General features: G+C 44.8%; 2 protein-coding genes across 9 annotated transcripts in view; both read left to right on the top strand.

Annotated features, from left to right (window-relative positions):
* LOC108504739 (alpha-2-macroglobulin-like protein 1) overlaps positions 1-12415 on the top strand; it is a 29432-nt gene extending 17017 nt beyond the window's left edge. Inside the window, exons 24-37 of one of the 2 annotated variants that reach the window (XM_017830092.1) lie at positions 22-105; positions 700-876; positions 2132-2213; positions 2311-2467; positions 3832-3906; positions 4649-4802; positions 6564-6742; positions 7151-7366; positions 8606-8727; positions 9463-9553; positions 10229-10297; positions 10543-10645; positions 11826-11867; positions 12224-12415. In XM_017830092.1, the coding sequence (XP_017685581.1) occupies positions 22-105; positions 700-876; positions 2132-2213; positions 2311-2467; positions 3832-3906; positions 4649-4802; positions 6564-6742; positions 7151-7366; positions 8606-8727; positions 9463-9553; positions 10229-10297; positions 10543-10645; positions 11826-11867; positions 12224-12249 (1577 nt within the window). In that variant the 3' untranslated portion in view covers positions 12250-12415. Of the gene's footprint in view, positions 1-21; positions 106-699; positions 877-2131; positions 2214-2310; positions 2468-3831; positions 3907-4648; positions 4803-6560; positions 6743-7150; positions 7367-8605; positions 8728-9462; positions 9554-10228; positions 10298-10542; positions 10646-11825; positions 11868-12223 lie in introns of both variants that reach the window. The other variant, XM_017830091.1, reaches the window with a different exon arrangement.
* A 125-nt stretch (positions 12416-12540) lies between these two features.
* Positions 12541-25939, top strand: part of PHC1 (polyhomeotic homolog 1) — a 24167-nt gene continuing 10768 nt past the window's right edge. For 3 of the 7 annotated variants that reach the window (XM_017830099.1, XM_017830097.1, XM_017830103.1), the window contains exons 1-7: positions 12541-13994; positions 14727-14899; positions 22259-22415; positions 23006-23116; positions 24303-24380; positions 24902-24943; positions 25153-25302. In XM_017830099.1, the coding sequence (XP_017685588.1) occupies positions 14769-14899; positions 22259-22415; positions 23006-23116; positions 24303-24380; positions 24902-24943; positions 25153-25302 (669 nt within the window). In that variant the 5' untranslated portion in view covers positions 12541-13994; positions 14727-14768. Of the gene's footprint in view, positions 13995-14726; positions 14900-17264; positions 17396-18433; positions 18473-20248; positions 20329-22258; positions 22416-23005; positions 23117-24302; positions 24381-24901; positions 24944-25152; positions 25303-25939 lie in introns of those variants that run through there. The other 4 variants (XM_017830098.1, XM_017830100.1, XM_017830101.1 and 1 more) reach the window with 4 other exon arrangements.

The raw sequence follows: 25939 nt of genomic DNA, 5'->3' as shown, positions 1-25939 counted from the left end.
TCTGGGTTCTGCCTTCCTCAGATAACACCGTCTCTGAAGAGTTCTCTCTGCCTCTGCCTGCAGAAGTGCTGGAGGGATCTGGCCGAGCCACTTTCTCTGTGATTGGTGAGAAAGGCTATCCCTGATCTTGGGTCCCCAGTGAGAAAAGCTTGCACAATGCTTTGGCCTTACTGATGCCTTGACCCCACTCCTCATGAGATTATCTGTAATGGGTGTGATGTTGGCCTCAGAAATGTGGATCAAGTAATCTTTTCCATATTTATTCCTCCCATATGGAATGATTCTAGGTGATCCCCAAGTGGCTGGAGGAGAAGGCACAAAATGGGGTATTGCCTCTGACTTCTGTCACTGCCATCCACCTAAGTGAACCAAAACCATCCCTGCAGATTTCCACCTAGTTTACCCATGTAATTCCTTTCCCTTCTTGGTACCCACTAGGGAATGACAGCTCTCTTCACCTTTCTTTGGACCCCCTCAAGCTTCACATTCCCTTCCTCCTTCCAGAACCATGGTGTCTTCCCTTTCTGTTCTGGCCTAGTCTGTGAGGGGTCACCATAAATCTCAATCATATCTGTTCAGTTAGGAACTGGCTCTTTTCTAGGATCCCAGCAGAGTTTAGAGAAGGTAGCAGTCCTTTCGTTTCATACTGCTTAGTGTCTGTGCTTTTCCTTTCTCCTGTGTCTCCACTTCAAATGTAAGGTGACATCATGGGTCCAGCACTTCAAAATTTAGACCAACTGCTAAGCATGCCCTTTGGCTGTGGTGAACAGAATATGGTTCAGTTTGCACCAAACATCTTCATACTCCAGTACCTGAATAAGACTAAACAACTGAATGCTGAAATTAAAGATAAAGCACTGAAATTCCTGACAACAGGTAAACATTGTCCTTCTTCCTTTTGCTGCAAAATGAAGCTTTTGTAAATCAAGATTGTTGGGCATAGGTCTGGTGGGAAGGTGAAGGGCAGGAATGGGAGCACTGCCAGAGCTGTTACAAAGGAAGGTATCGCAGAGAAAAAGGAAAATATCTCATGGAAAGAAAAGTGTGTTTCTGAAGAAAGCAGGATTTCTGTCTCTGCTGTAACTGAACTACTAAGTCTGCTTTTTTGAGAAGGGTGTGGGTAATTAATGATTTCCATCATTATGTGATGCATGTTTATTCCCTTATCAGTCCAAGGCTGACAGAAGTACCTTGTGGAAACAGGGCATCAGCTGCTATTACATGGAATAAAGAGTGGCCTTTCGGAATTGATAGGATTTCAGTAGCTTAGTGTTTTCCCATGTTTTAGGACACGTATTTTGAGGGTGTGTCAATTCTGTCCAGTATAATCTGAATTTAATATAGTGCCAGTGTCTGTGTCTCATGTTGTAACATGTCTCACATTTCAGTCTGCCAGTCTACTTATCTTGCTGTGCTGCAAGCTCAGCAGCTCCCCTGGATAGGATCTGAATCCCTTTCTCTCCCCCTTTCTCTCTTCTACTATGAGCATGTACTGATATCTGGAAGAGGGGGACCTACCCAAGAGAACAGTGGCAGCAGAGAGGCAAAGCAGGGGGTAAACAATGCGGCCATGGAGAGGGTGTAGGGAGAGCAAACAGATGCAGACAGCATTCTGGCCTCAGAGCTTAAAGGCATGGCCTTGTTGCTTCCTGTACGTCCCATTAAAAGTGTTTTCTGGAGTCCCAAGAGGGCTAAAGGAAGTGCTGAAAAACAAATAGCGTTTCATTTTGGTCCCCTCTAGGAAATGCCTTCCTCCCCACTCCTACTGCTCTTTTTATTCACAGCAAGGGCCTGTGAGGGCTCATTGGAGCATGGGGAGACATGAGGTAGCTGAGCATGTCACCATTCTGTAAAACAGCAGGGAAGATACCCACAGCACTTGCTCATAGCAGCTCCAGTAGTGTAGAGCAGCTGTATGGCACAGTTCAGTGCTGTGCAACTGCTTCTTGTCATGCTGTTGCTGTGGGATGCACGGGCAATTGTGGGGTGGTGGTGTGCTTGCCTCAATGTCTTTGACAGTAGGACCTGGTGAAGTCTCTTGTTGTGAAGCCATCTTCCCAAAGCAAGGATACAGTCTGAGATGCTAAAGGTCCTCACAGTGAGAGTGACATCCTGGCACCTGTTGTCATAGGTTACCAGCGTCAGCTGCTCTACAAACATGACGATGGCTCCTACAGTGCCTTTGGGAAAGGTGATGACCAGGGCAACACGTGGTGAGTGACCAGAGCTGCTATTGTCATCATAAACCTATTGTCCTTGCTGGTTCATCTTCTAGCTGTGACATGGGGTTCCTCTGTGCTCTGCTTACAGGCTGACAGCTTTTGTAGCCAGGTCCTTTGGACAAGCCAGCTCTTACATTTACATTGATAAGGATCACGTGCACAGTGCTCTGCTCTGGCTGCAGAAGCACCAGCTGCCCAGTGGCTGCTTTGAGAGTGTGGGGAAGCTCTTCAACAATGACTTGAAGGTATGGCTGCCAGACATGGGAGTGAGAGTGAGAGCAGGAGGAACACAGTGTGAGACATGGGGTTGCTTCCCCCAGGCTCTTCCACTGTGCACAGTAGCACAAAGCAATGTCCCTATGGCCTAGCACAGCCAAGGCATCTTCCCAGAACAGAATGAAAAAACATGGCCTAAAACAGCAGGCATTTCCTCTGTGTGAGGTTTTAACCTCTGCTAGTCTTTCTTCATTTTTACTCTAGCCAAAAGACAACACAGCTAATTGTGCGAAGGCACTTCAAGGACACAGGCAGAAATATTTTTATATTTTAATGCTTCTCTAGAATACCCTGGCTGGATTCTCCCTCTTCTCATGCCTTACAATGCACAATACTCTATGTGCTCTAATATGGGATTCTCTGAAGACACAGTTGTCTGTCACCCAAAAAGTATGACTTCTCCTGGATTATGGCATCCCCCAAATGATCCTGCAGCGTAGCTGGGAATGCACCAAACTCCTGGTGTACATGTCCCAGTACTTAGGTACTGAACAGTGCATATGCAGCGTGGCAGTACTTGCGTTCATTGCATTTGTAAGGGTATGAATAATCCAGACTAGTCAGATTGCAAAATTGCCCATATTAAATACAAGGCAGGCTTATGAAAGAAAACAGGCTGCCACTTTGGAAAAGCAAAGGGTTATGCTTTTTTTTCTTAAAATATGGGTGCAGTGCAAAATAAAACCAGAGTGTACATGTAGACTTTCATCCTTGTCTGGCTTTCATTAATTTCGCAGCTTGAGCTTTCCATTTGAACTTTTTGGAATAGGCTTTGCACCCTGCCTGCCTTACGTTTCGAAGTTTTTGCTATTCAGTGTGAACAATGCTTCTTAGCATCTTAGCCCAATTTCCCCCTCTCATTTTAGACTTAGTCTTGTCTCATGTCTGAGGATGCAAACAGAACTTCCCCAAGAATTAATGTTCTCTGATGTGAAAAGAGGCTCCTGAAAACCTGTTTAACACATATTAACCTGTAGCTTCTCATAGTCAGCTGAACTATAGGTAAACTTGCATAACTTCTTGTGTGCAAATCCTGCACGCTCTGTTCAAGTGTACAGTTGTAACATATTTATTTTTAATAAAATATATTACTTAACAGTTTGCTTCATGCCCTTGTTTGAGAAGGGATGCCTAGGCTCTATGCACAACACAGCTCTGAGACTGCCCTTAACACCAGACCTTCATGATATTCAGCAAGTGTCCTTGTTTCCTGTCTGAGAATGCCCAGAAGCATGCTGCTGTACTCCCTCAGATAGGTCATCCATAGGCAGTTTCAGTGGCTATACAATGACAGGCAAGCAGTTGTTGGGTTTCTACTTCTCTGTGCTTGCAGGGTGGTGTGGATGATACAATCTCATTAACAGCCTATATCACTGCTGCACTGGTGGAACTCCATCTGGAGAAAAATGTAAGTCACATCTGAACTCTTGCAGGAATTGGGAGCCTGCTCCACCATTCATTCCTTCCCTGGCCGGTGGCTTCAGGGAGAACCCAGCTTGAGGTGCTGAAAGGTTCTCTCATTCCCACCTTTATACACAGTAAACTCAATAGGAAATTTTGAACTCGGCAAGGAGTTCTTAATATAAATGGCCTGATTTGCAGCAAAGCAGAAGACTTGCTTTTCCCAGCTGATCTCAGGGGAAACAACTGTCTCTGAAAATGACAAAGGGCTTGGGGAAAGGCAATAGTGTTCATTAAACTAAAAAACTAAAGGAAAAAAAAAGGCCCCTTTCAGGTATGCAATGCTCTCCCCCCCTCAAATAAAAGCAATGATCTACAAGATAAGTATAGACTGTTCTAGCAAAAAAGAACTGATATTCCAGGTTTAATGGTGCAGTTCTAAAAACAACATCCTACCCCTTCAGGGTCCAAGACCTACAGCATGCAGGTTTGATGACTCTGATGCAGTGTGTTACCAGATGCTTCCTACAGCTGGATTCTCCGGTATATTAGCAATCCCCTATCCCAGTGATGTGTCCAGTCACACCTTTGCTTTTGACCCACAGTGAGTGATGTTTTGTCCACTCTACTTCATGTTCCACAGCCCTGAGATAGATCCTAGCAATAAAGTATATGTATCTGGGATAGGTGTTTACAACAGTGTTTAGTTTGGTCAGAGGAAATTCACTTGGTTTGGGCTCCTTTTTCAGGACACCATGTTGGATAATGCCTTACATTGTCTTAAGAATGTAACACTTGATGAGACAAGCCTTTATGTCAAGGCTTTGATGGCTTATGTCTTCACGCTGAGTAAGGACATGGAGATGAGAGAGCAGCTTCTGGATATGCTGGAGAAGGAAACGGGTAGGTTGTTGCTGTTGAGAAGATTTTGAGTCCTAGCAATAACACCTGTGTTTAAGTTCTGATATCTGTAGCATTTAATTGCAGTAGTCTGGGAAATTTACCTATTCTGAAATAGGCTTTTGTGTCAGAAAATCATAATGTATTGAAGCTGTGAGAGCCTCTATTTTTCTCAGACCCATGAAACAATTTCTAATCAAAAGCAACAGAGGTGATCCATGCTTAATTTGTGTGGTCAAAATGCTTACTTAAGCTGTGGTCCTCCTGTCATTCTTTAGCAATTCATACATAGTACAATAGATCTTCCAGAGGAAACTTGTCTCACCATGTTTATTCAGGTGCTGGTCAGGGCACGCACTTGAAGAATTCAAACCTTTTGACTGCTTCCCCATTGATTCTCTACTCAGCTCAGGGCCCTTGGGTGGATGCACCTTTATTGTTGTGCTACTGAGCTTTTTTTCTTCTTTTTGTGTCTTTAACTTGGGAAAAAGATGGGCTTCTGTCTTGAACGTGGATGCTGAGGTGGGGGGTTCAAAGCACTTACACCTATGGTTAAACAGTTGGTAATGCTACTGGAATTGGTTTAAGTTCCTCCCCGCAGTTGTTTGTCTGGCAGTATGGTGAACTACATTGGAGGCTGAAAAATAACACAGAGAAAAAGAGGGAGAGAGGATTTTTCAGTCTGATCAGCTACCACTGCAGAGTGCAGCTCACTGCATAGCCACTCAAGCTGCTAGCTGGTTTCACAGAACAGCTGGTGGGCAAACTGGAAGGAGTAGAATTGCACGAACTGAATGCAATACTTGTCAGAGCTGCCTCTGTGATAATACATGTGGAACAAGGAAAGAACTTTCCCCTGTGATAAACATAACGCAGCAATGGAGGTCCTCCATAGAGAATCTGAGTCTTTAGGCTGTTTTTATGCAAACAAGTGATTTGATGGTTCTTCTTTCAAAAGTGAAGGTTTTTTCTGAAAATGGACTTAGAATTTAAAAGCATTTAAGCTTTTCACACTTGTATCTTTGCAGAATATGTCTACACTGGCACAATTAAGTTCAATTCTTAGCTGAATTTTGATTAGCCCCCTATTATCACTGCAGCAAAATATTTGACCAGACTCAGATGTATTCAGTACTTCTGAGCTTGGACCTTAGGTGAGAGCCCAGCTCTTGCTTAAATTGTCCTAGCTTATGCACAGCATAGTGAGGATGCCAATGAAGTAAGTTGTGTAGGCTTATTCCTCCAGTAGCCTGCCAGTGATTCTCCCTCAAAGAGTGACCAGTTTTTGTACAATAGATACAAGTGACTGGAAATGAGTCCTAGAGTTTTTCAACACAGGAGGTCCTATTAGACTGTGCTAGGTAAAAGCAGAAACGACAAAAATGCTGAAGCTTGGAGACATAGCTTTGAATATACACAGAGCTGAATAAGACTTGCAGTGTACTTTAAACAGAGAACCTGTGTTCAGAATTCATCAGTTTCTAGGGGAATTGTTTCCTAGAGAAACTGGTTGAGGATTTGGGGCCTGGATGTATCTGTGTTTTCAAAGGAAGAAATGGAGCCTATCATAGATGGCTGGCCCTTTCAAGGTAAAAAAAAAACAAGGATGGATTGGTTTCTGCACTCTGAGGTGCCCCAGAAAGGCACTTGCATTTCTGATGCTGTACAGGAAACTGTCAGTCCTCAAAGAGTCTCAAAGGAGAAGCTGATGTTCATAGGGATCTACAGTTCTTCTCTTCCACATGTTTCTTCCCCCATCAGCAGAGCTCCTGACATCACATTCTGGTGGTGAAGAATCTTCTTCTATGATTGAGACAGTAGCCTACATTGTCCTGGCTCATGTCTCCAAACCAGAATCGTCACTCAATGAAGCATCAGTGAGCAAGCTTGTGCGCTGGCTCAGTAGACAGAGAAATGGCTTCGGAGGATTTGCTTCCACACAGGTAATAAACCATGGAAAATCATGGGAGAAAGAGAGAGATGCTGTGCCTGGAGTGGTGTGCACATCTCTCATATGCATGTCACTCTAGATCCATCCTTCACTGACAAATGTATATGAGCCCTGTTTGGAAAAGGGAGTGCCATGGGGAAACTCTTTTCTGTGTAGTGTAATTGGGATTACCCAGGGCCTGGGACTGCTAATCCCAGGGCTCAGAAGCTACCCTTTCCAGGTAACAGAGGTCATTCTGCTCCCTGTGGCATAGGCCTATACATTAATGGTATAGAGCCCACTTGTGTCAGAATGTGAATCCGGGCCATAAGGGCTGTGGTTCTCCCTGCAGTGCCTGAACTAGTGTGCTGGATCTTGTACTGCACAGTTCATAGCAAAGTGACTCTTTCTCTACCTTTAGGACACAGTTGTTAGCCTGCAGGCCCTCGCTCAGTATGCAGCCCTGATTCCTCAGGAGATCAGAGATGTAAAGGTGATGGTGAAAGGCAAGGAGGCTTCTCCATTGGAGTTCCATGTGCACAGGAACAACAAGTTGGTCCTGCATCAGGCATCTCTCCTTGCTGTCCCAGGGACGTACACAGTGCAAGCGACTGGCAGCGGCTGCGTTTATGTACAGGTGCGTATACATAAGGAACAGAGCTGTCAGGCTTTGCCTCTGATTATTGAAGTGAGGCTTGGCTCCAAGCAGGCTCTATAGCCTCAAATTCTGAGTAGGATTTTGCTTTCTAGGCAGAATCATGTCAAGCTTGAAGGTACTCAGGTATACTGTGTTGTCATGCTTTCACTGCAACCATCTCTGGTATCATCTTCTCAGAAATGTCTCAGCTTTGCTGTCCCATGCTACAGAGCCATGTTATTGTTAAGAGACCACTAGATCTGAAGTCAGAAGTAGTAAGACACAGAACAGTACCTGCTCCTATTTTGAATGTATGTTGCTGATGTCAAGCTTCAGGAGGTGAACACTATATATTATGTCTTCTGATGTAATATTCCTTGGGTTGTTATCACACGCAGAGATGAGGAGTGATGTAGTACCAAGGTCTTCTTATTCCAGTACGCCAACACAACTGGTCCATCAGGAGGATACATCTTATTTTTCTGGCAGTCATGATAGTGATCCACTTATGAGCCATTCATGCAGCAAGGAATTCAAGCCACTCCCTGTGAAAACCTCCCTTACTGGATCATTTCTGTTCAGCCATGTCTTATGATACTCACGGAGAATCTGCAAGCAGTGGATAGACAAGAGGACTCAAAAATTATTTATTGTTAATGCATGTAAGAGGTAACTAGGGCTCATACTACTCAGCTATACTTGAATATAGTAAATAAACATAAGACATCTGATGAGTATCTACTGGCCAAACTGTCAGTCACCAGGCAGATGGAGGAAGATTCTCTTTGGAGGAGTGTGATCATCTGTCTTCCTGAGTTTTCCTCTTCTGATTCTTTGTTCTTTCTATAGTTCTTTTGGGGTTTATACTTGTTTTGCCAGTATTTTTCCTCTGGAGACCTAGAACTACTATTAGCATGTCAAGAGTTAACAGTTACACTTCTTTCTCCTTGTGGGGCAGTGTCTTAGCTAATGTACTTTCTTACACCTTAACAGTATTTTTTTCTGATAAGACTGAAGGAGGCCTTGTATCACAGATGGCTGAGTCTCCATGCTGAGGGTTACATTTGGCAGGTGTCTCCGATGCTATGTGCTAAACAGCACATCTCTGAACAGAAAGTGCATCTGGCTCCTACTGTGTTAGCCACTGGTTATTCGTTAAAAGCTGGAGGCACAGGTGATCCTTTAGATCACTCAGGGAAGCTTTGGGGCACTTCACAGAGATGTTTTCTCCCCCACCAGACCACTTTGTACTATAACACCCCACCACCAAAAACAGAAGAGGTCTTTGTCCTGGATGTGGAAACAGTACCAAGAAAATGTGATGGTGTCAGGAAAGAGCTTGACATCCATGTGTCTGTCAGGTATGAAATCCCTTGAGGCTCCTTCTTCAATGTAAAGAATTGGGAACCCAGTTGTACGACTAGAACCCTGTCTTACAGAAACAAAGACACAGGGATGATCTCTTCTTCTCCATAGATCCCAAAGAGATTGTTAACTGAGAATTAAGGCCTGTAGGAGCATGGCAATGCCCTGGTTGTGTCTTGCAGAACCACAGCAACTATCTCAGTCAGCATGGAGCAGCTCAGCAGCCCCCAGAGCACTAGGAGATGAGATGGCAGCATTCCCAACAGCCAGAGCTCCCACCCAGGCTTGGCAGCCTGGGCTGAAGCAGCCCTGAGATGCATTATCCTAGGTAGTGGGAACCTCTGCTGGAACTAGACATCAGAAACTCCAGTCCCTATCCATATTTCACTTGCATGTATCTGTCTAGGATGAGAGTCTTGATCCATATTCTCCATGTCTTACTGTTCTTACTGAAAGAGAACATTGCCACTCTCAACCTGTAACAGCAAAGGTCACTTATGTGTGTTGGAGAAGGCAACAGGAAGTATTAACACGTTAACCATAACACATTTGCTGCACAGTCTGTCTCCATACTAAATGAGTAGATGGGGGTGATTTCTTTGTCCCTTTCTCCCATCAGGTATACATGCTACTGAGCTTTCATATCACTGTAGAGCAGGGTCCATTAGTATCTCCTAGAAATGCTATGATGCTTTCCACATCTAATGTGCTTCTCTCCCGACTCTTTTCAGTTATGTAGGGGACCGTGGGACCAGTAACATGGCCCTGGTGGAGATGGAAATGCTGTCAGGGTTCATTCCTGTGCAGAGCTCTGTGAAAGAGGTAAGACTTTTCTTCTGGCTTTCCTTGAAGAGAGCAAAATCTGTTTTCCAGTTGTAGCTCAGCCAGAAATATCCAAAGATGTAAGAATTGCTGAAGAATGGTAACTACTTATCTTACTAAAAATTAAGTAAACTAAGCAAGTGCAAATATAGAGGGCTATTTCACAAGGCAACTTTCTGCTTGCACAACTGATTGTGCAGTTTTTCATATTGAGTAGTAAGGATTGCATATGCAGTAAGAAGTTAGACAGGACCTGAAAAGCACCTAGTTAGAATCACCTGGGGTGCACTGAGACCATTTGCAGTTGCCAGTGCCTCTGTAAGGGATATTCCATGAAATGGTGTTGAATCTCTTAGGGTTGTTCAATGGCTCCATTGTTCCAGGTGATAGCTAGGAAGATCCATCATAGCCTCCTAATAACCATCTTTCCCTTTGCTACAAGTACTGAAAGTAGGAACATGGCTCAAGGACACTTGATCCAAATCTGAAAAAATGTTTTCTAAGGCCTCTTGTGCTCCCAACAATCTCAACAACATTACAGCTGAGGAACGCAGGCCTGACTAGGCTTAGTGCTTTAGTCAACAGTGGTTCACTGACAAATACTAAACTTGGTGTGAGACAGAGAAGGCCAATACGCTGATGTTAACCAAGCTCATCTCTTGCCTTCCTATACAGCTGGAGAAGATACCCCTAGTGAAAAAGACAGAGATAAAACCAGACCAAGTCACAATCTACTTGGAAGAGGTAAGAGGAAGAACACAGGGAACTGACAGCTGAAGAAGTAGCAATTGAAGCACTTTGCACTGGGACTTTCACAGATGAGAAATACAAATTTCTAATCTGATCAAGTGGGCTAAAATTTCGGCCAAAGACGAAGAGTGTGGAAGAACCTGGAAAGACAGAGAAAGAAAGCTCTGATGGAGAAGGAGTAAAGGTGGTATGTAGATGACTTTGAGACGACCATTGCATTTCTGCTTACTTCTTTTCAGCTGGGTGAGACTTCTCTGAAGCTTAACATCTCAGTGGAACAAGACGTTGAAGTGCAGAATCTGAAAGCAGCAACAGTGCATGTCTATGACTACTATAAGCCAGGTGAGATTTCACTGACACTAGCAAAGAGTAACTATTATACACCCCACTCAGACATAATTCTGTCTGTGACCCTTATTCCCTTATCCCCCTTATTCCAATGCACTTCCTCCTGCAACTTCAAGCTTGGGTTTCCTCTGTGCAAGACTTTAACATTCAAGTAGCAGAACTGCTTGCTTAGAAAAGTTCTTCAGATGAGACTGCCTGGCACTATGATTATGTTGTAGGGTGTTATGTGTTCAAAATGACACACTGTTTACTTCCTCTAGCTTCAAGCAACATCTCTGTGGAAAAAAGACTTCTCTGTCAACTTGCCATGTCTTTTCCAGCTCTTTAGCTCTCTTGAGAATACTTAGGCATTTATTTCAAATCCATATTACATAGTGCCACCCTGATCCATTAGAAAGCAGAATTTAGTTGTATGCTTTTCATATATAGTGTAACAATCCTACCTTCCATTGGGTTCTTCCATGTCTTAGAGGATAATAGGAGAATAATTTGTTACCCTTTAAAGCTCTAAATGAGTTATCAGCACGCAGAAGAGAGATCTTTTTGTCATTTTGAGTCTCTTTTCTGTACTATGTATGAGACAAAACAGCAAATGGAACACTAAGAATTATTTTTAAAAAAGAATTTGAGAATAAAATGGAAAAACTGCCACTGATGATTTAGAAAGCAGCACCACAGGCCTACATGTTTTGTACTAAGTTCCTTTCTTTTTCCCCCTTCCATACCATGGCAAGAAGAGGAGGACACTTCTTAATCCAGCCATTACAGATCTAAATATTGTCACCTAATATGGTCTCTCTTTGCTATTTCATTCTGTACAAGAATTTTTGTGCTTAGTACATAAAATTTAAAAAGTGTTACCTGACATGAAAATACTTATTATCAGTAAATAGGCAAGGCTGTTAGGATACACTATTGAAAGTTTCTCTGTTTACAAAAAATATCCTTGCATTACAAGGTACTATGCATAGGATGATCTTTCACAGTTGTATGGGACACATGTTGGGGAGACAGACCGTTGGTCTGACCCACTGTAGACACTTTTTTGTTCCTACATTTACAGTCTGAAGAATGAAACATTAAGGTAGTGGGATGGTTGTGTCACAGAGAAAGCTTGGTACTACCCTACCATGCAGTTCTGCAGCTTACTGCTTTTTCTCTTTTGTTTCTACAGATGAACGCACAGCAAGAGAATATGTTTTCCCTTGCAGTTCAGGTTAGTGTTAACAGGCTTCCAAGGTGGGAATAGCTGGAACAGAGCAGAGGACTGGTGGTAAGCAAACAAAGCATCCCACCTCTGCTCTGTATTTAAGCCCATCATGTGATGTAGGGCCTTCTTGGACTATGGTTGAGCATACCATGGAAGGTTAAAAGGATCTATTTTTATTTCACTTCCATACACTCCTCACATGTGCAATCCTCACAGCATCCCAAATTGGAATGCAACTGGAAATGCCTATGTCAATGACAAAAGGATGTTGAAAACTCATCCCCTAAGATCTTTTAGTCCTTAGAGAACTTCCTTAGAATTCATCAGGCACTTTGCCTTTTCTTTCCTCTTTCTTTTCACAGATGTCTCGAAGAAGGTTTCTTACTAGTATGCTCTGGCTCTGGTTCCATAAGAAAAACTTCATTGCTCTTCCCTGCTGTGTTGGAAACACCCAATTTCCTTTCATCTATGCCCTAAATTTCTGTGTGAAACCTGGCTCGATACACAGTAGTTTGGGGGATCAAGTCAAATAAAGTATGTGCAACCTGGAAAAAGGGCAGTGACTTTACAGTTGATGAAGATTTCAATGCCTGAAAAAGAGAAACACTGTGCCCATTATGGTTACATACTTTGCTTTTCATCACTACAGTGGTTTAACTCTCTCTCTCCTCCCCAAGTCCCATCTCTGAGCTATCTTTTCAATTTAGTTAACACAACAGCCCACAACCAAACTCCAAGAAAAAAAAAACAACAAACCAACAAAAAATCCCCCAAACAAACAAACAAACAAAAAATAAACCAAATAAAACCCCAACCTTTTTAACCCTGCTCTGGTTTACTACATGGCCCTGTGAATCATCTTTCTGGATTAGGAACAGGCAAGGGAAGGCTAAGGAAGAAATACTTCACCAGTTCATTCAGACAGAAAAGGACTTTCAACAATGGCTCAGAAAGGAAGGCCATGAGACCAAAATAAACATTCACTGCATGTTTAGACTCTGGCAACACCCAGTCCCAGTCCCATCGTGTCAAGACATTAACCCAAATGACTAATCCTTACCTGTGGCACTACTTAAAAAAGAAAACAATCTGAGGACTTTCAGGATGCAACACACAACAGGAGAATAGGGTATGCAGATGGCTCATCAGGATATGCATTGACATTAGCAAGGTAGCACATAAAAGATGGGCTACTAGATAAGAAAAAAGGGGTGCTAGTTTCACAGAGCTGATTACCAAAAAAGAAGTTACCAGGACAGTCCTACCATAAATATGAAGTAAAGCTATGAAGTCAACAAGCCCAGGGCCAATGGAGAAGTGAACAAGGTGAGCTATGAATTTTGGAAGTGATGATGCTTCTAAAGAGGAAGTACCTAGGAGACAACAAGGAAAAAAAAAAAGGAAAAAAAGAAACATAAAGTGAAGCAGGTCATGTGACCAGAGTTGTTTGTGAGATTCCTGTCTAGCAGCACTTTGCTTGCAAAAGGGCTTGCAAAGGGCAGTAAACACTTGCACTCCTACTCATCATTACTTTTGAGGCTGTCCAGTAGGGACAGGAAAAAAGGAAAATAAAAGTCTCACAGCAGTGCTTAGGAAGCATTTAAGTGAGTAGAAAACCTGAGGAACCAAGTGATTCCTTCTGTGGACAACTGATACAAAAAGAGGACAGGGCTCTCCTTAAGTAAGCAAAAATGTGAAGGAACTGAACAGGCCTCCAAGGGTTTTTCCCCTAGCATTGCCCCTTCCCAAGACATTACAGGATTCAAGAGACTGTTTGATGGTGCTCTGCCAAGGGAGCAAAGTGGGACCTGCAATCTTTCAGTTGCCTTCCTGACAAGTTTCTTCCTCTGCATATTTGGACTGGACTGAAAGAGCTTCAGGATCAAGGTCCTCTGATCTGGTTAAACTTCAGATAGCGAGGTTATAAATAAAACCTGAAGCCTGTAGCCCAGTGTGCTCATTGTGGCCATGAGCCAGGCTCTCCTGCCTCTAAATAGACAGGTGTCAGGGGTCTGTTTTACAGGTTATATCAGCAGCTGGCCATGAAATTAGATCTAAATAGAAGAAGGCCCACCAAGATTACTCTACTTCTGATGATAGGAAGTCTTGTCACCTTGTACCTGTGTGGACTAGGTAAGTAAGAAAACCAAGTATGTGAAATAAGAATACAAACAGATATTTCCAGTCTGTGGTTTCAAATCAGATTGAGGTAGTTCAGCTGCAGTTGAGAGGGTCTGAGGAAGCTGACAAAGCAGAGAGTTGAAACAGAGCTGCTGCGTGGTAAGCTTCCTTAAGATAGGAGTGTACAGTAAAAGTCAGTGAGGTCTCTGCCTCTTGGAGCAAACATTAGGGAGCTAATCTGTTCTGAGTGGGCAGTCTGATGCTTGCTCAGTTCTTCTGACTGTTGAAAGGTGCTCCCTGTCCTTAGTGACATCCACAGGATATATCTTCCAGTGCAAGAAAGGAACCTTTGCTACGTGTAAGCAAAGGTGGGGCAGATGGCCAGGAAACTTCCTCCCATCACCTCACCACAGCTACTATGTGAATCTTGGTTGTTCAGATGGTCTGGAGTCAACTGGGAAATTTCCTGCAAAGTTTGCAGCTTCAGCTTGAGAAAAAACAAGGTCTAGAAGAGCATAGTACAGGAGGCAGCTAACAGGGAATCTGGTAACTAGCATCTCAGACAGCAGGCTAGATGTTCATTTATATGCCTGTACTATATGAATCCATACGGCACAGTATGCAGGCTCATCGTTTTGCTAAGTGCTGTTCACTCACCTGTGTATAAGGTTCATTTGCTACCACTGTCTTCCTGACAAACTGGAAAAAAACTCTGTGAACTCAGAAGGTGCACTTTTCCTCCAGGGCCACTGAGTGTCACCATCGCTCCGTGGCTTGCTCTGCAAGATGCCATTTCTCCAGACAAAAAATTCCTTTTCTAAAATGGATCGGAGCCAAAAAAAAAAAAAGGTAATTGGGATGAAAGTGGGCTGCTTCTTCCTGCAGAACCCAGAGCTGGGAAGATCTGCATCTAAAACGTGAGTTATCTGTGAAATGCCTCATTTTTAGGCAAAGAATCTGACAGGTTTCCAGCCAGACCCTCTAAGCCAGTCTCACAATTTGCAGCATGAGCCTCGGTGACAACAATTATGGGATGGAACAAATGCTTTATCAGGAGACACTAAAAAGTCCGTGATCCCATCATTTGGTGAGCAAAATGAGCAGAATTTGTAGAGAAGAAGTACCAACATTCACAAAAATAAGGAAGGTGGTGGATAAAGTGAATGGAAAACAGCTCTTCAGCAAATTTTTCCATGGCAGACTGGGGGCATGTAATGAAACTAGCTGCTAATCAATTTAAAGCAAAAAAAATAAGGTACTTTAGACTGCAAGAACTTGCTGCTACAAGAGTTATGGAAGCCAAAGGTATCATCAGGTTCAAAAACCTTCCCGACAGTCTAACGGAAAACCAGTCTACACCAAATAAAACAGGTTGTGATGTACCCTCCACCATCCCTACTACCATGCTTGAATATGGGAGTAGAACAAGGGGAATGGATTGTACATATTGGCCAGGTGCACCTGCTTTCCCTAAAAAGTACTAAGGGCAGCTGAATTCGGTGGACTGAAAGATCCAGTGGCTTCCTTTTTTGCTGGATCGATGGGGATGAGTGAGAGCTTACTTGTTTCACATCCCAGCAGTAGCAAAGTGGTGTGCAAGTTCACAACAGAGATGCACACACAGGTTAATGCTGTCAGGAGACAGTACTTCAAAGGCATCCATATAAGCACAGTGTCACCAGCCTGATCCTGTTCCTAAGGACCAGAGCTCAGAGAAATGTGCCTTCATAGGTCTCAGGTTTCTGGCCGTACAAACCTTTCATCCTACTTGCTGACTAGACAGACCACATGCACACAACAGAGAGCACGATCGCACGGGAAATAATTTAAATAATTTATTGCAAATATAGTACAGGTTGTGGTGATCAGATGCAAAACTTGGGCAAACATACTGATTGCATTTGACTGGTTTTGTTTATCCCTATGTTCTCTCCATTTGATCCACCTTGATCCCTCCACTTCCCTGCCTGTGATTTTTACCCCAAGCTCACCAGTGTAGATTTGTAAATCCTCAAATTCTCTTTATCGATTCCAACAACACTCCCAGCCTCCAAGCACCCCCCAGTAAGTCCTAAAGCCTCTTTATTACAGTATTTCCTCCTAGTCCTATTGCAGTAGCTCCCCTTCATTTGCATACATTCCAGAGAGTTTTCTCCCTTGAATCCACTTCAGTGGGTTTTGCAACAGGGACAAATGGCTTAGTCGTTCATCCAGTTGTTGGGGGTTTTAGGAGTGGTTGATTCACCGGGATTACTGTTAGCTGGGTTCCCTGCCTTGTCATTGTTTCTTTGTTCACTATCTGACCTTTTGTTTTGAATAACCTTAAATATCTCCTTAAAAATCAGCCAGTTTTCCATCTGAATTAAAAAAGAACTCTCAGCATTTAGAGCAGGTATGTTTGGTAACAGCCCAAATGCCCTCCTGTACAATGTATTTTGCTGCTTTTCAGGCAGCAGCAAATGTTATTTTGTGATGCTAAGTCAATGAAAATCAACTCCAATTGATAATGGAAATTATCTCCTGCGAATTGATAGCCTGGCACTATCATTACAGAGCCAGATGGAATGTTCTTGCAACATGAAGCTCAAACATGTCATTTGCAGGAGCATTTATGCTGCTCATAGCCTCTGTGGTGCTTGAGCTTCTGCATCTTGTATATGTGGGTTCATGAGCTGTCATCCTTAAAGGAAATTCACCAGCTCTCATCTAGATGAGCCACTGGTCTGACCTGATGGACGTTTGTCATTTTCTTAGAAACAAATATATTGATCACAGAATCATAGAATGGTTTGGGTTGGAAGGAACATTAAAGATCATCTAGTTCTGACACTCCTGCTATGTGCAGGAACACTTTCCACTGGATCAGGTTGCTCAAAGCCCCATCCAACCTGGCCTTGAACACTTCCAGGGATGGGGCAGCCACAACTACTCTGGGCAACCTGTGCCATTCTTCACCACCCTCACAGTAAAGAATTTCTTCCTAATATCTAATCTAAATCTTCTCTCTCAGCTTGAAACTATTGTCCCTTGTCCTGTCACTACATGCTCTTGTAAATAGTTCTCTCCACTCGTCATCTAAGATGACAACATTATTGTTAAAACTTAATAAGTTTGCCATAATCAACCACTCTTACCCTAAGCCAGGCAACTGACAGGCAACAAACTGATGCTCTTTGAGAATAATCAAGGGAAGTGAGGCCCAAGTGCCTGCATAGCACAGCTTCCCTTCTAAAAGCTGTCAGCAATCTCTGGCACTGTGGTTTCTTTACCTTGTTTGTGCAGGTCTCCACTGTGCATCTTTGCATGTGCCGTACACGACATGGGCAGAAAACCTCCCAGGTACCACGGGCAGAAAACCTCCCAGGCACCATCATTACCTCTGTGTTCTGGCTGTTCAGCAAAGCTTGTTCCAGGTACCAACACAAGCAGCTTACAACCTACATTCTTCTCCAGGGCAGAGGGTGACAGGACAAGAGGACATAGTCTTAAGTTGCACCAGGGGAGGTTTAGGCTGGGCATTGAGAGGAATTTCTTCAGGGTGATCAGATATTGGAATGGGCTGCCCAGGGGGGTGGTGGAGTCACTAGCCCTGGAGGTGTTTAAGGGAAGAGTGGACATGGCACTTAGTGCATGGTCTAGTTCACATGGTGGTGTTTGGTCACAGGTTGGACTCGATGATCTCAGGGGTATTTTCCAACCGAACTGATTCGGTGATTCTGCGATACACAAAGCTACTAATGTTTAACAAGGTTAACCAGTCTCCAGAAGGACCGACGGTGAAGTGTACCCCAGCACAGGGGACATCTGCTCAGGTCGGCGAAAGGCACTCTGTGCCTGCCGAACCACCGGGCTGTGATGCTTATCAACACCTCTGTGCCTCGGTCCGCCACCCCTGCAGGCCCAGCACGGAGCCGCGAGTGCGGTGCCGGGCGGCCGATCCAGCCGTTCCCGCCGCTCCCAACCCCGCGTCCCGCCAGGCTCCCGCTCCCGTCACCAGGGCAACGGGCAAGCGGCGCCCAGGGAAGGGCACCACGTGCCCGGAAGCGCCTCGAGGGAGGAAGTGACGAAGGGCCGGGGGAGCCCCGGAGGTCGAGATTTAAAAAAAAAAAAAAAAAAAAAAAAAAAAAAAAAGAAAAAAGAGACTAAAAAAAGAATGTAAAAAAGAAAAGAATAAGGGGGGGGGCCCGGGGGGGGGGTGGGAGAGCGTCCCGCCCTCCGCCTCCGGGGCCGCCCCGCCAGAGCGCGGCCCCGCCGGGAGCCGCGGGCAGGTCCCGCCCCCGGCACCGCCCGCCCCGGCCCGGAGCCCCCGCCCCGCCCCGCCCCGCCCCGCCCGCTCGGCGGGCCCGGCCCGGCTGCCCGCGCGCGGGGGGCGTGTCGGGCGGCGGCGGCAGCGGCGGCGGCGCGGGGGCTCCGGGAGCGCGGGCACCGCGGGCGGCGGAGCCGAGCGGGGCAGAGCGGGGCAGAGCGGGGCAGCGCCGCGGCGGCCGCAGGTGAGACGGGGCCCGGGGCGCGGGCGGCCGCGGCCGGGAGAGTTCCCCGGGGCCGGCGCGGGATGGAACTTGACAGCGGCGGCGGTGCAGCCATTGTCTACCCGGCCTGGCCCCGGGCAGCTCCCCAGCGCAGCCCCGCTCCCGCTCCCGGGCAGCCGCCGCCCGGCTCCGGGCATCCTGCGGCGCATCCCGCCTCTCGGTGCGGCGGGGCTGCGGTCACGGCACGGCGCGGCACGGCACGGGCGGTGGGGAGGGCGCCCGCACGCCGTGCCGGGTGAACTTTGCCGCCGGAGTTGCCGGCGGCCTGGGTGCCGCCTGCCCCCTGCCAGCCTCCCCTGCCGCCCCCCGCGGCCGGGAAGGGCGGGCCGGGCACGGCGGAGTGGGGACCGGGTGGTGCGGGGGTCCTGCAGTGCTCCAGCGTCGCACCTACTGCTGCTTCCAGAGCATCCCAGAGCAGAGTTAGCGTGTCCCGGCAGCTTCGCACCTCTGCTTAGGTAGCTTGGAAGCTGTTGTGGAAACGTACAGTAACGGAGGAGAGTGCCCTGCAGTAGTCCTGATTATCAGTTTTTCTCCCCCAAACCTGTGGGGCAAACCTGTGCAAATCTTACTTGTTTGCTAACTTAGTTTCTCAAGGATGATGTGACAAAATGAGTTAGAAGGTTAGGAAATGTTCTGCAGACAGCAGTCTTGTGCCGGGGGGGAATGGATGGGGTGAGCAAGTAAAACTTTTCTACCAAGTGTTTGATGACTAGAGTAGATGTTTGACCTGACTCTTCTCTGCTCTTATGCTTGAGAAAGGTCAGGAACTTGTAGATGGGCCACCTGTGGTGTTCTTGGGGTGTGCTGAGATCAGCAGTGTGGGTTAGGCTCTGGACTGGCCCATGTTCTCATGCCTGTACTGCTGCCTGAGCCAATTTTCTCCCTTTTCCCTTCCTTTTTGCTGTGTGGTCATTCCTGCCATGGAGCTAAAAGGCCTTTGTATCCTTCAGGGGCTGCCTTTTAGGGGTGCAGTTCTAGCTGTTGTTCAAAGGTTAATTTCAAGTAATGGCCACATTGTTAGTCTGGGGTTTTTTTTGTTTGTTTGGAAAACCCATGGTTTAATCATTTTTAGTGAGTTATCCAACTCATGGAGCAGCTAGATGAGTCAAGTGATGTGATAGCATAGTGATCACTAAATTTTTGTAAGAGGAAGGTGCTGGAAGATGCACTTGGAGGAGGGGAGGGGGTGTAATTCTGCTATTCTGTCTGGGAATAGCCTGTGTTTGGATCGGATTACACTAACATGGAGCTGCAGCCTTAGATGAACTTGCTTGGGGAAATACTGTGCCTTTTCACTTTTGTATTTGGAAAGGGTTTTGCTGGATAACCCTACTTGCTGTGAGTGACTTAAAATTCTTACTGCCCTTCAGCAAAGGGAGAGTATGCTTTTCTGTCCATGTCTCCAAAAGGCCTTCTGCCTGCACAGAAATTCAGCAAAATTATTCAATGCCTCTCATGCCAGAGGTGTTTCAGTAAGATTCTCTTTGTTCTAGGACCTGATTTTAATAAGATCTAGATCAATATGGAATTCTCAAAAATGCTGGTAATCTTAGGATTCAGTAGTGCTGTTTAGTGAGGAAACACAGATTGGTGAAACAGAGCACCAAGTCAGAAGCCAGGTTTCCCCTTTTGCAGCTGTTGAGGGTAAGGGTGAACATTAGTTACATTCTTTCCTCTCACTGACACTTGTGGCATCATAAGTAAGGTAATTCAGCTCACTGATCTGGCAGAAAATGATGTTGAGGGTAGCTTTTCTGCAGAGTTAACAAGTTGATCTACTGAGCACCAGAAATGAGGTGAATGCTAGGAGGTTGAGGGTGAGCAAGGGAGCATAAATTGTCTTCTAATGGCAGCTGAGCTACTAGAGAACTCGGTGTAATGTGTGTAGCTTCACTTGCATTTTAACTCCATTCAAAGTACTTCATTTATCCACCACGGTGGATAAAAGTCTGTATTTATTCTCTTCCTTCTCAGTTTGTTTATTTTCAGGCTTCATTTAATTTTTGTGGTGTTGCGCTCTGGGGAAGACCTTTGAGGCAGTTGTTTCTCCAGAGCTTTTATATTCTGGATAGTTTTATTGCCCAACTCTTTCTAGCTGTAGTAGAGTTGTGCCTTAAGATGATAGTGACCAGTTAGGAGGAGGCGTGTCTCAGGTGAAGAGAAGATGACTTCAGGGCAGAATTACCGATGGCCATCAGTCCTGCACTGAAGCAGTGCAGGAAGCCAGTGCTGGATTAGCAGGGAGATGCCTGGGCAGGACTTGAGGGTAGAGATAAAGATGTATGTGGAAGACAGGACTGGAGCAGCAGCTTTCTGCTTACCAATTAAAGATTTTCCAGATTCTGAGGAGCAGGTTTGAAGCAGCAATTCCTTCATTTAGCCACCCATCCTCTGCAGTGTTAATGCTGTTGCCCTACTTTCGAGTAATCTGCTGTCCTTAACACCATGTCAAAATTTAAAAAGTTGTCTGGTTGAGACTATTGTTGAACCCTCTTTTCTGCTGCACTGGTCTGTTTGTTTATGCACTAGGAAAACATTGTTTGGTGAAGGCTGTGAAGCTCAAAATCTCTGGATTTAGAAAGGGCTAGATAAAGGGGCTGTGCCAGTGGTCTGGACTCCTGGAAGCTCATTTAGAGGGGTATCATATAGAGGTCTCTCATATACATTACAGAGGAGCCAGCTGGTGTTTTGGAAATAAATAGGCTGTCAGTGATAATAGGACTATCAGAAACTTTTTAAAAAATCTTACATGAAATTATATCCTTCTAAAAAGTCAGGTTTGCGTTTTTTTTTTTCCCGGTGGAATTCTGTTGAATAATCACTTTTGCTCCCTTTTCTGTCTCTAACCCCTCCTGCCACTACTCCTGGTGTAGCTCACGTTTCTTGCTGTAGAAAACTCCCTCATCATGTCAATGCATTACTCTTCTGCTAAGCACTCTCTTCAGTCTCACTTCTCTTCCTCTTGGCTGATGAAAACGTTCTCCAGTCCTTTCTCAGTCCTGCGATTCACTGCAACTCATCTTTCTGCTGCTGGAAGATCTCCTTGGTTCTGCATGACCTCTTCAGTAACTTTTGCCTTACAAGTGTTGCCAGTGAACACTTCATCCACTCTGCTTCTGACTCTATTCCTCCTGAAAGCAACTTGCCACCACAGATACCAGCCTCTAGTCTGTTATCCAAGAGAAGATCTGTCAGGAACTACAAGTAGTTAGAAAGTCCATATGATCGGAGAAAGAAAGAAAGGGTTGAGGGCTGGAGGCTAAGTTAGGAGAAGGAGGGACAGAGTTGGTATATCTGCAGTAGGGCGATGGAGTTGAGGTACTGGAGGAGGAGAGGATCAGAAGTTGCCAAAGTGCAGTGGAGGACTGGAAGCACGGTGGAATTTGCCTGAGTTCACTAGCCCCTCTTGAAGGAAAGGTCTGTAAACAAATGATTGCCTGAATGAGCTGCAGCTGCTCCTTCACTACCTTTTCAAGATTTCATGATGCTGTAGGTTCCAACTATAGCATGGCAATAAAAATATGAGAATGTGTGCATTACGTCTCTGACTGTGGTCATAAAAGATTTAAACTGTGAGTGTAATTTCTGGGTGATTTCGGAAGCCCACCATCCCTGGTCCCTGTGATGTAGCAAAGTTGTGCATGGAGCCTGGTATTGAGATATTCCAGTAAAAAAGCTGTGTAATGTAGTGAAATACAGTTTGTTTTTTTCTGTAGCCTGACTTACTTTCCAACTCTCTCAATGTAGATCTGGAGTCCAGCTCAGCCTGAGCTCCTGGGATCCTGTCACCATGGAGACTGAAAGTGAGCAGAACTCCAACTCCACCAGCGGGAGCTCCAGTTCTGGAGGAAGCACCCGTCCTCAGATATCACAGATGTCTCTCTATGAGCGACAGGCAGTACAGGTGAGACACAGTTATGTTCTGGGATGGCAGGTGCCTCAGTGGAAGGTGGTGGTAAGCTCTTTTGTGTTCCCCTGAGTTATGTGTCCAAGTGGGAGCATGCTCAGAGGACTGTCGTGTTTTCAGATTTAGAAATTCTTATGCTAGGCCTGAGTTCTTACAGCCTGAGACGTCATGTTTTATAGGTTACTCCTTCAGTGTCCAGCCTCTTAGATGTAATCTGTACTGTGATCCAATACATTGATTTTAGCCTGCTGTTCTAGAGCAAGTCACTCAGTTTACCGTCCCAGCCTGTCTATACCCTCCATACGTGGGAAAACTTGTCTGCGTATGTGACCACACACATCCCCAGATTCCTGGAGTTTATTAAGCTCTTGCAGGTGTGCTTCCTGCTGTCCTGGAATACACCTGTGATTCAGTCTTTTACCAAATTTGTGACTGTACTATGGATTTTGAGGTACTAATCTAGTGCATGTTTTTTTTCATTTGGTCTAGGGATGTTCTCGTGGCTGTTACTTATTTCTTCATTGTGCTCTTCAATCACCCTTCAAGCACACACAAGTTTTGACAATTGGGTTTTCCTCTTTATCTAGGCCCTGCAGGCACTCCAGAGGCAGCCCAATGCAGCCCAGTACTTCCATCAGTTTATGCTCCAGCAGCAGTTTAACAGTGCCCAGCTTCACAGTCTGGCTGCTGTCCAGCAGGTGAGTTGCCAAGAGGCAGAAGGAGAGGAATTGGATCATTCTCTGGGGAAGATCCAGAAGTTATCTTCTTGTGCAGCGCCTTGTGCGCTGAGGTCATCCTGATCCCCGATGAGACAACAAGTCCTCTTGTTTAGAGTTAATACAAACAGCTAGTAAACTGGAAGCCTGATGCAAAGATTCATTTGTTTTTCAGGTACAGAGCAGGGGAAGATAAAATTTGGTATCCCCATCAGGGAAGTTGCACTCCAGAGGCCTATGACTACCCCCTGCACCTTCTTTAAATAAAAGATGGGTGGTTAAATCAGCCGTGAATGCAATAATGTTAAAAACCTGTAGTAAAGGGAACAGTGGATTGTTACTTCTCTGAGAATAAATGTTTGTGTTTGAGTGAAATTTCAGGCGGTATCCTCTGAATTTTCTGTCTTGAAACTTAGTAGCTCATGTTTTCTTTAACAGCAAGAGGGATCTGGGGTGGATCTTGTTCAGCCAGGAGGCTTTCTTTTTAATTGAGACATATATAGATCAATATGAATCAAGATATTTTATGATGTATAACTATTGAATTTTTTTTTCTTTATCAACTTTGCTCACCTACCAGACTTTATCATCAGTTGAGGATGGATTATGTGTGATGTGAATACAGTTCTGTTTGTGTAACAATATCTCAGTAGCTGAACTCCTTGACAGTTAGTCCAGGATGTAGTTGTTCATAAAATACCTACCTGTTGTCTTATACTACTGAAGGATTAGAATCCTCGTGTCATTTTTGCACAAATCTTAGTTATAAAATTAACTAAACTCATACTGGTGAATTCCCATTGGATCAGAGAGGGGGAAATAAAGAAACCAATATTTATATTCCTCCACAAACCATATGTACTGTAATCTGAAATTTGTTACTTGGAGTACTATCATTGCATTGTTACTAAACTGCCTAGTTAGCCCAGCAAAGTGCTAATACTGCAGGGAATGTCTGGATGTTAACAGTGGATTTCAGCATTAGGGTGAGAGTTGCAGTGTGTAGCATGACAAGCTGGGGAACAGTAGGGTGTTTACCCCTGGGTGGAAGGACTGGAGGTCCTTCACTGTCAGGCTAAGGGACTAGGTGTTCTGACAAAGCCAAATAATTGGCCCGGATTAAAAAGTTTGTTCCAGGCACTCATTTCTCTGTCAATCTTTCTTGCAGGCTACAATTGCAGCCAGTAGACAGGCCAGCTCGCCCAACACTAGCACCTCTCAACAAACCACCACCACCCAGGCTTCTGTAAGTAAAACTGCTCCCTCACACATATACTGAAGCCTCCCTATTACTCCCCAGTTGTTTTTTCCTCCTCTTTGTATATAAGGATGGCAGTCAGCCACACAGCTTCTAAGAATTCTGGGAATCCACAATATGCAGACAACTTTGAGCATTTGGGTTGCTATCATTATTGGTGGGGGTTAAGGAGACCAGATAAGGTTTTTGGGTGGGAGAGGCCTCTTAGCTGGAAAGGTAGACATGGATCTCTGTTTGCTGAGGCTTTGGGGTATGTTGTCATGTATTAGAAAAGGGTCAGGACTTTGGAGAAGGAGTCATGACAGCTTGAAAGGGAATCTCCTTTTGTCTTGGGCAGAGTAGTAGTTTGTTGAATGAGAGGATGTCTGTTTTGTAGTGAGTATTGAGAAGCTTGGATTTGTTTGGAGAGTAGATGAGTGGGTAGGGTAGAGAAGATTTTGTGGGTTTTCTGCCTTTACTTGAGAGGCTGGAGAAAATGATGTAATTTTTTTTTGGATCTCTTATTACAGTTGCATGCTAACAGTGATACTCAAGCTCAGCATACGAATGAGGTTAGTATCCAGGGCTTTGGCTAGTTTAGATTTCATAGCCTCTAAGATGAGCCCTCTAAGACAAGAACTTTCTTCTTCTTGGTCCCCTGTGGGATACAGGAAAAAAACTGTAAAATGTCTGTTCTGGCTGTACCCCACTAAGTGAATTTGTACTTATTTCTTGGTCTCCATGTCTTCATATATGATTTGGAACTTTTTTCTGTTCTAAGATCAACCTAGCCACCACATCAGCTGCTCAGCTGATCAGTCGGTCACAGAGCGTGAGTTCCCCCAGCGCCACAACCCTGACACAGTCTGTGCTCCTTGGGAATACCACCTCACCACCTCTCAACCAGTCACAGGCCCAGATGTATCTTCGGGTAAGAGATGTGCATGCAAAATGTGTCCTGACCGTGAAACCCGCTTACTACCTCCTTCAGTGTCTCACTGCTTGGGATTGCTATCACCTATGGACTAAGTCTAACTTTATGGATTTTGCAGTGTATTTTAAAATTGTATCGGGAAGCTCTTGTCCCTGAAACCACAAATTTGATTCTGGGCTCTGCTTTTGAGGGTAGATGAGCTTTGTATTTTGTGACTCAGGTGAAAATGTTAACAACTGTGTGTCTCTGCTCTGCATAGATGTTAAAGATCCCATAGCACTTCTCACTAGAGTGTAAATGTGAAATATATGTCCTAGACTTGAATATAGCTCATGGAAAAAAACCTACTCTTCTGGTTCAGTACTGGAACAGATATATGGTAAATTATTCTTCTACTGTTGCTGTGCTCAGCAAGTTTAGAAACATAAATGAATGTGAACAAATAGTCATTGCTTTAATTTCTATGAAGTTCAGCTAAATAGAAAACACTAGGCTTAGCTATATAGTTAGTCTGGGGCTTGGTTACCTACTTAAAAAGTCAACTGTGTCTCAGTTGACTTCAGATACAGATTGTAATCCCCATCTTCTCAAGCAACCCTGATCTTGGATGTATGTCTTTTATCGCCATTTCCCT

The sequence above is a fragment of the Lepidothrix coronata genome, unplaced genomic scaffold (genome assembly GCF_001604755.1).
Source record: "Lepidothrix coronata isolate B3197 unplaced genomic scaffold, Lepidothrix_coronata-1.0 Scaffold174, whole genome shotgun sequence".
NCBI lineage: Eukaryota > Metazoa > Chordata > Aves > Passeriformes > Pipridae > Lepidothrix > Lepidothrix coronata.
Note: the sequence above shows the minus strand (reverse complement) of the source record. Positions and strands in the feature narration are given on the sequence as shown.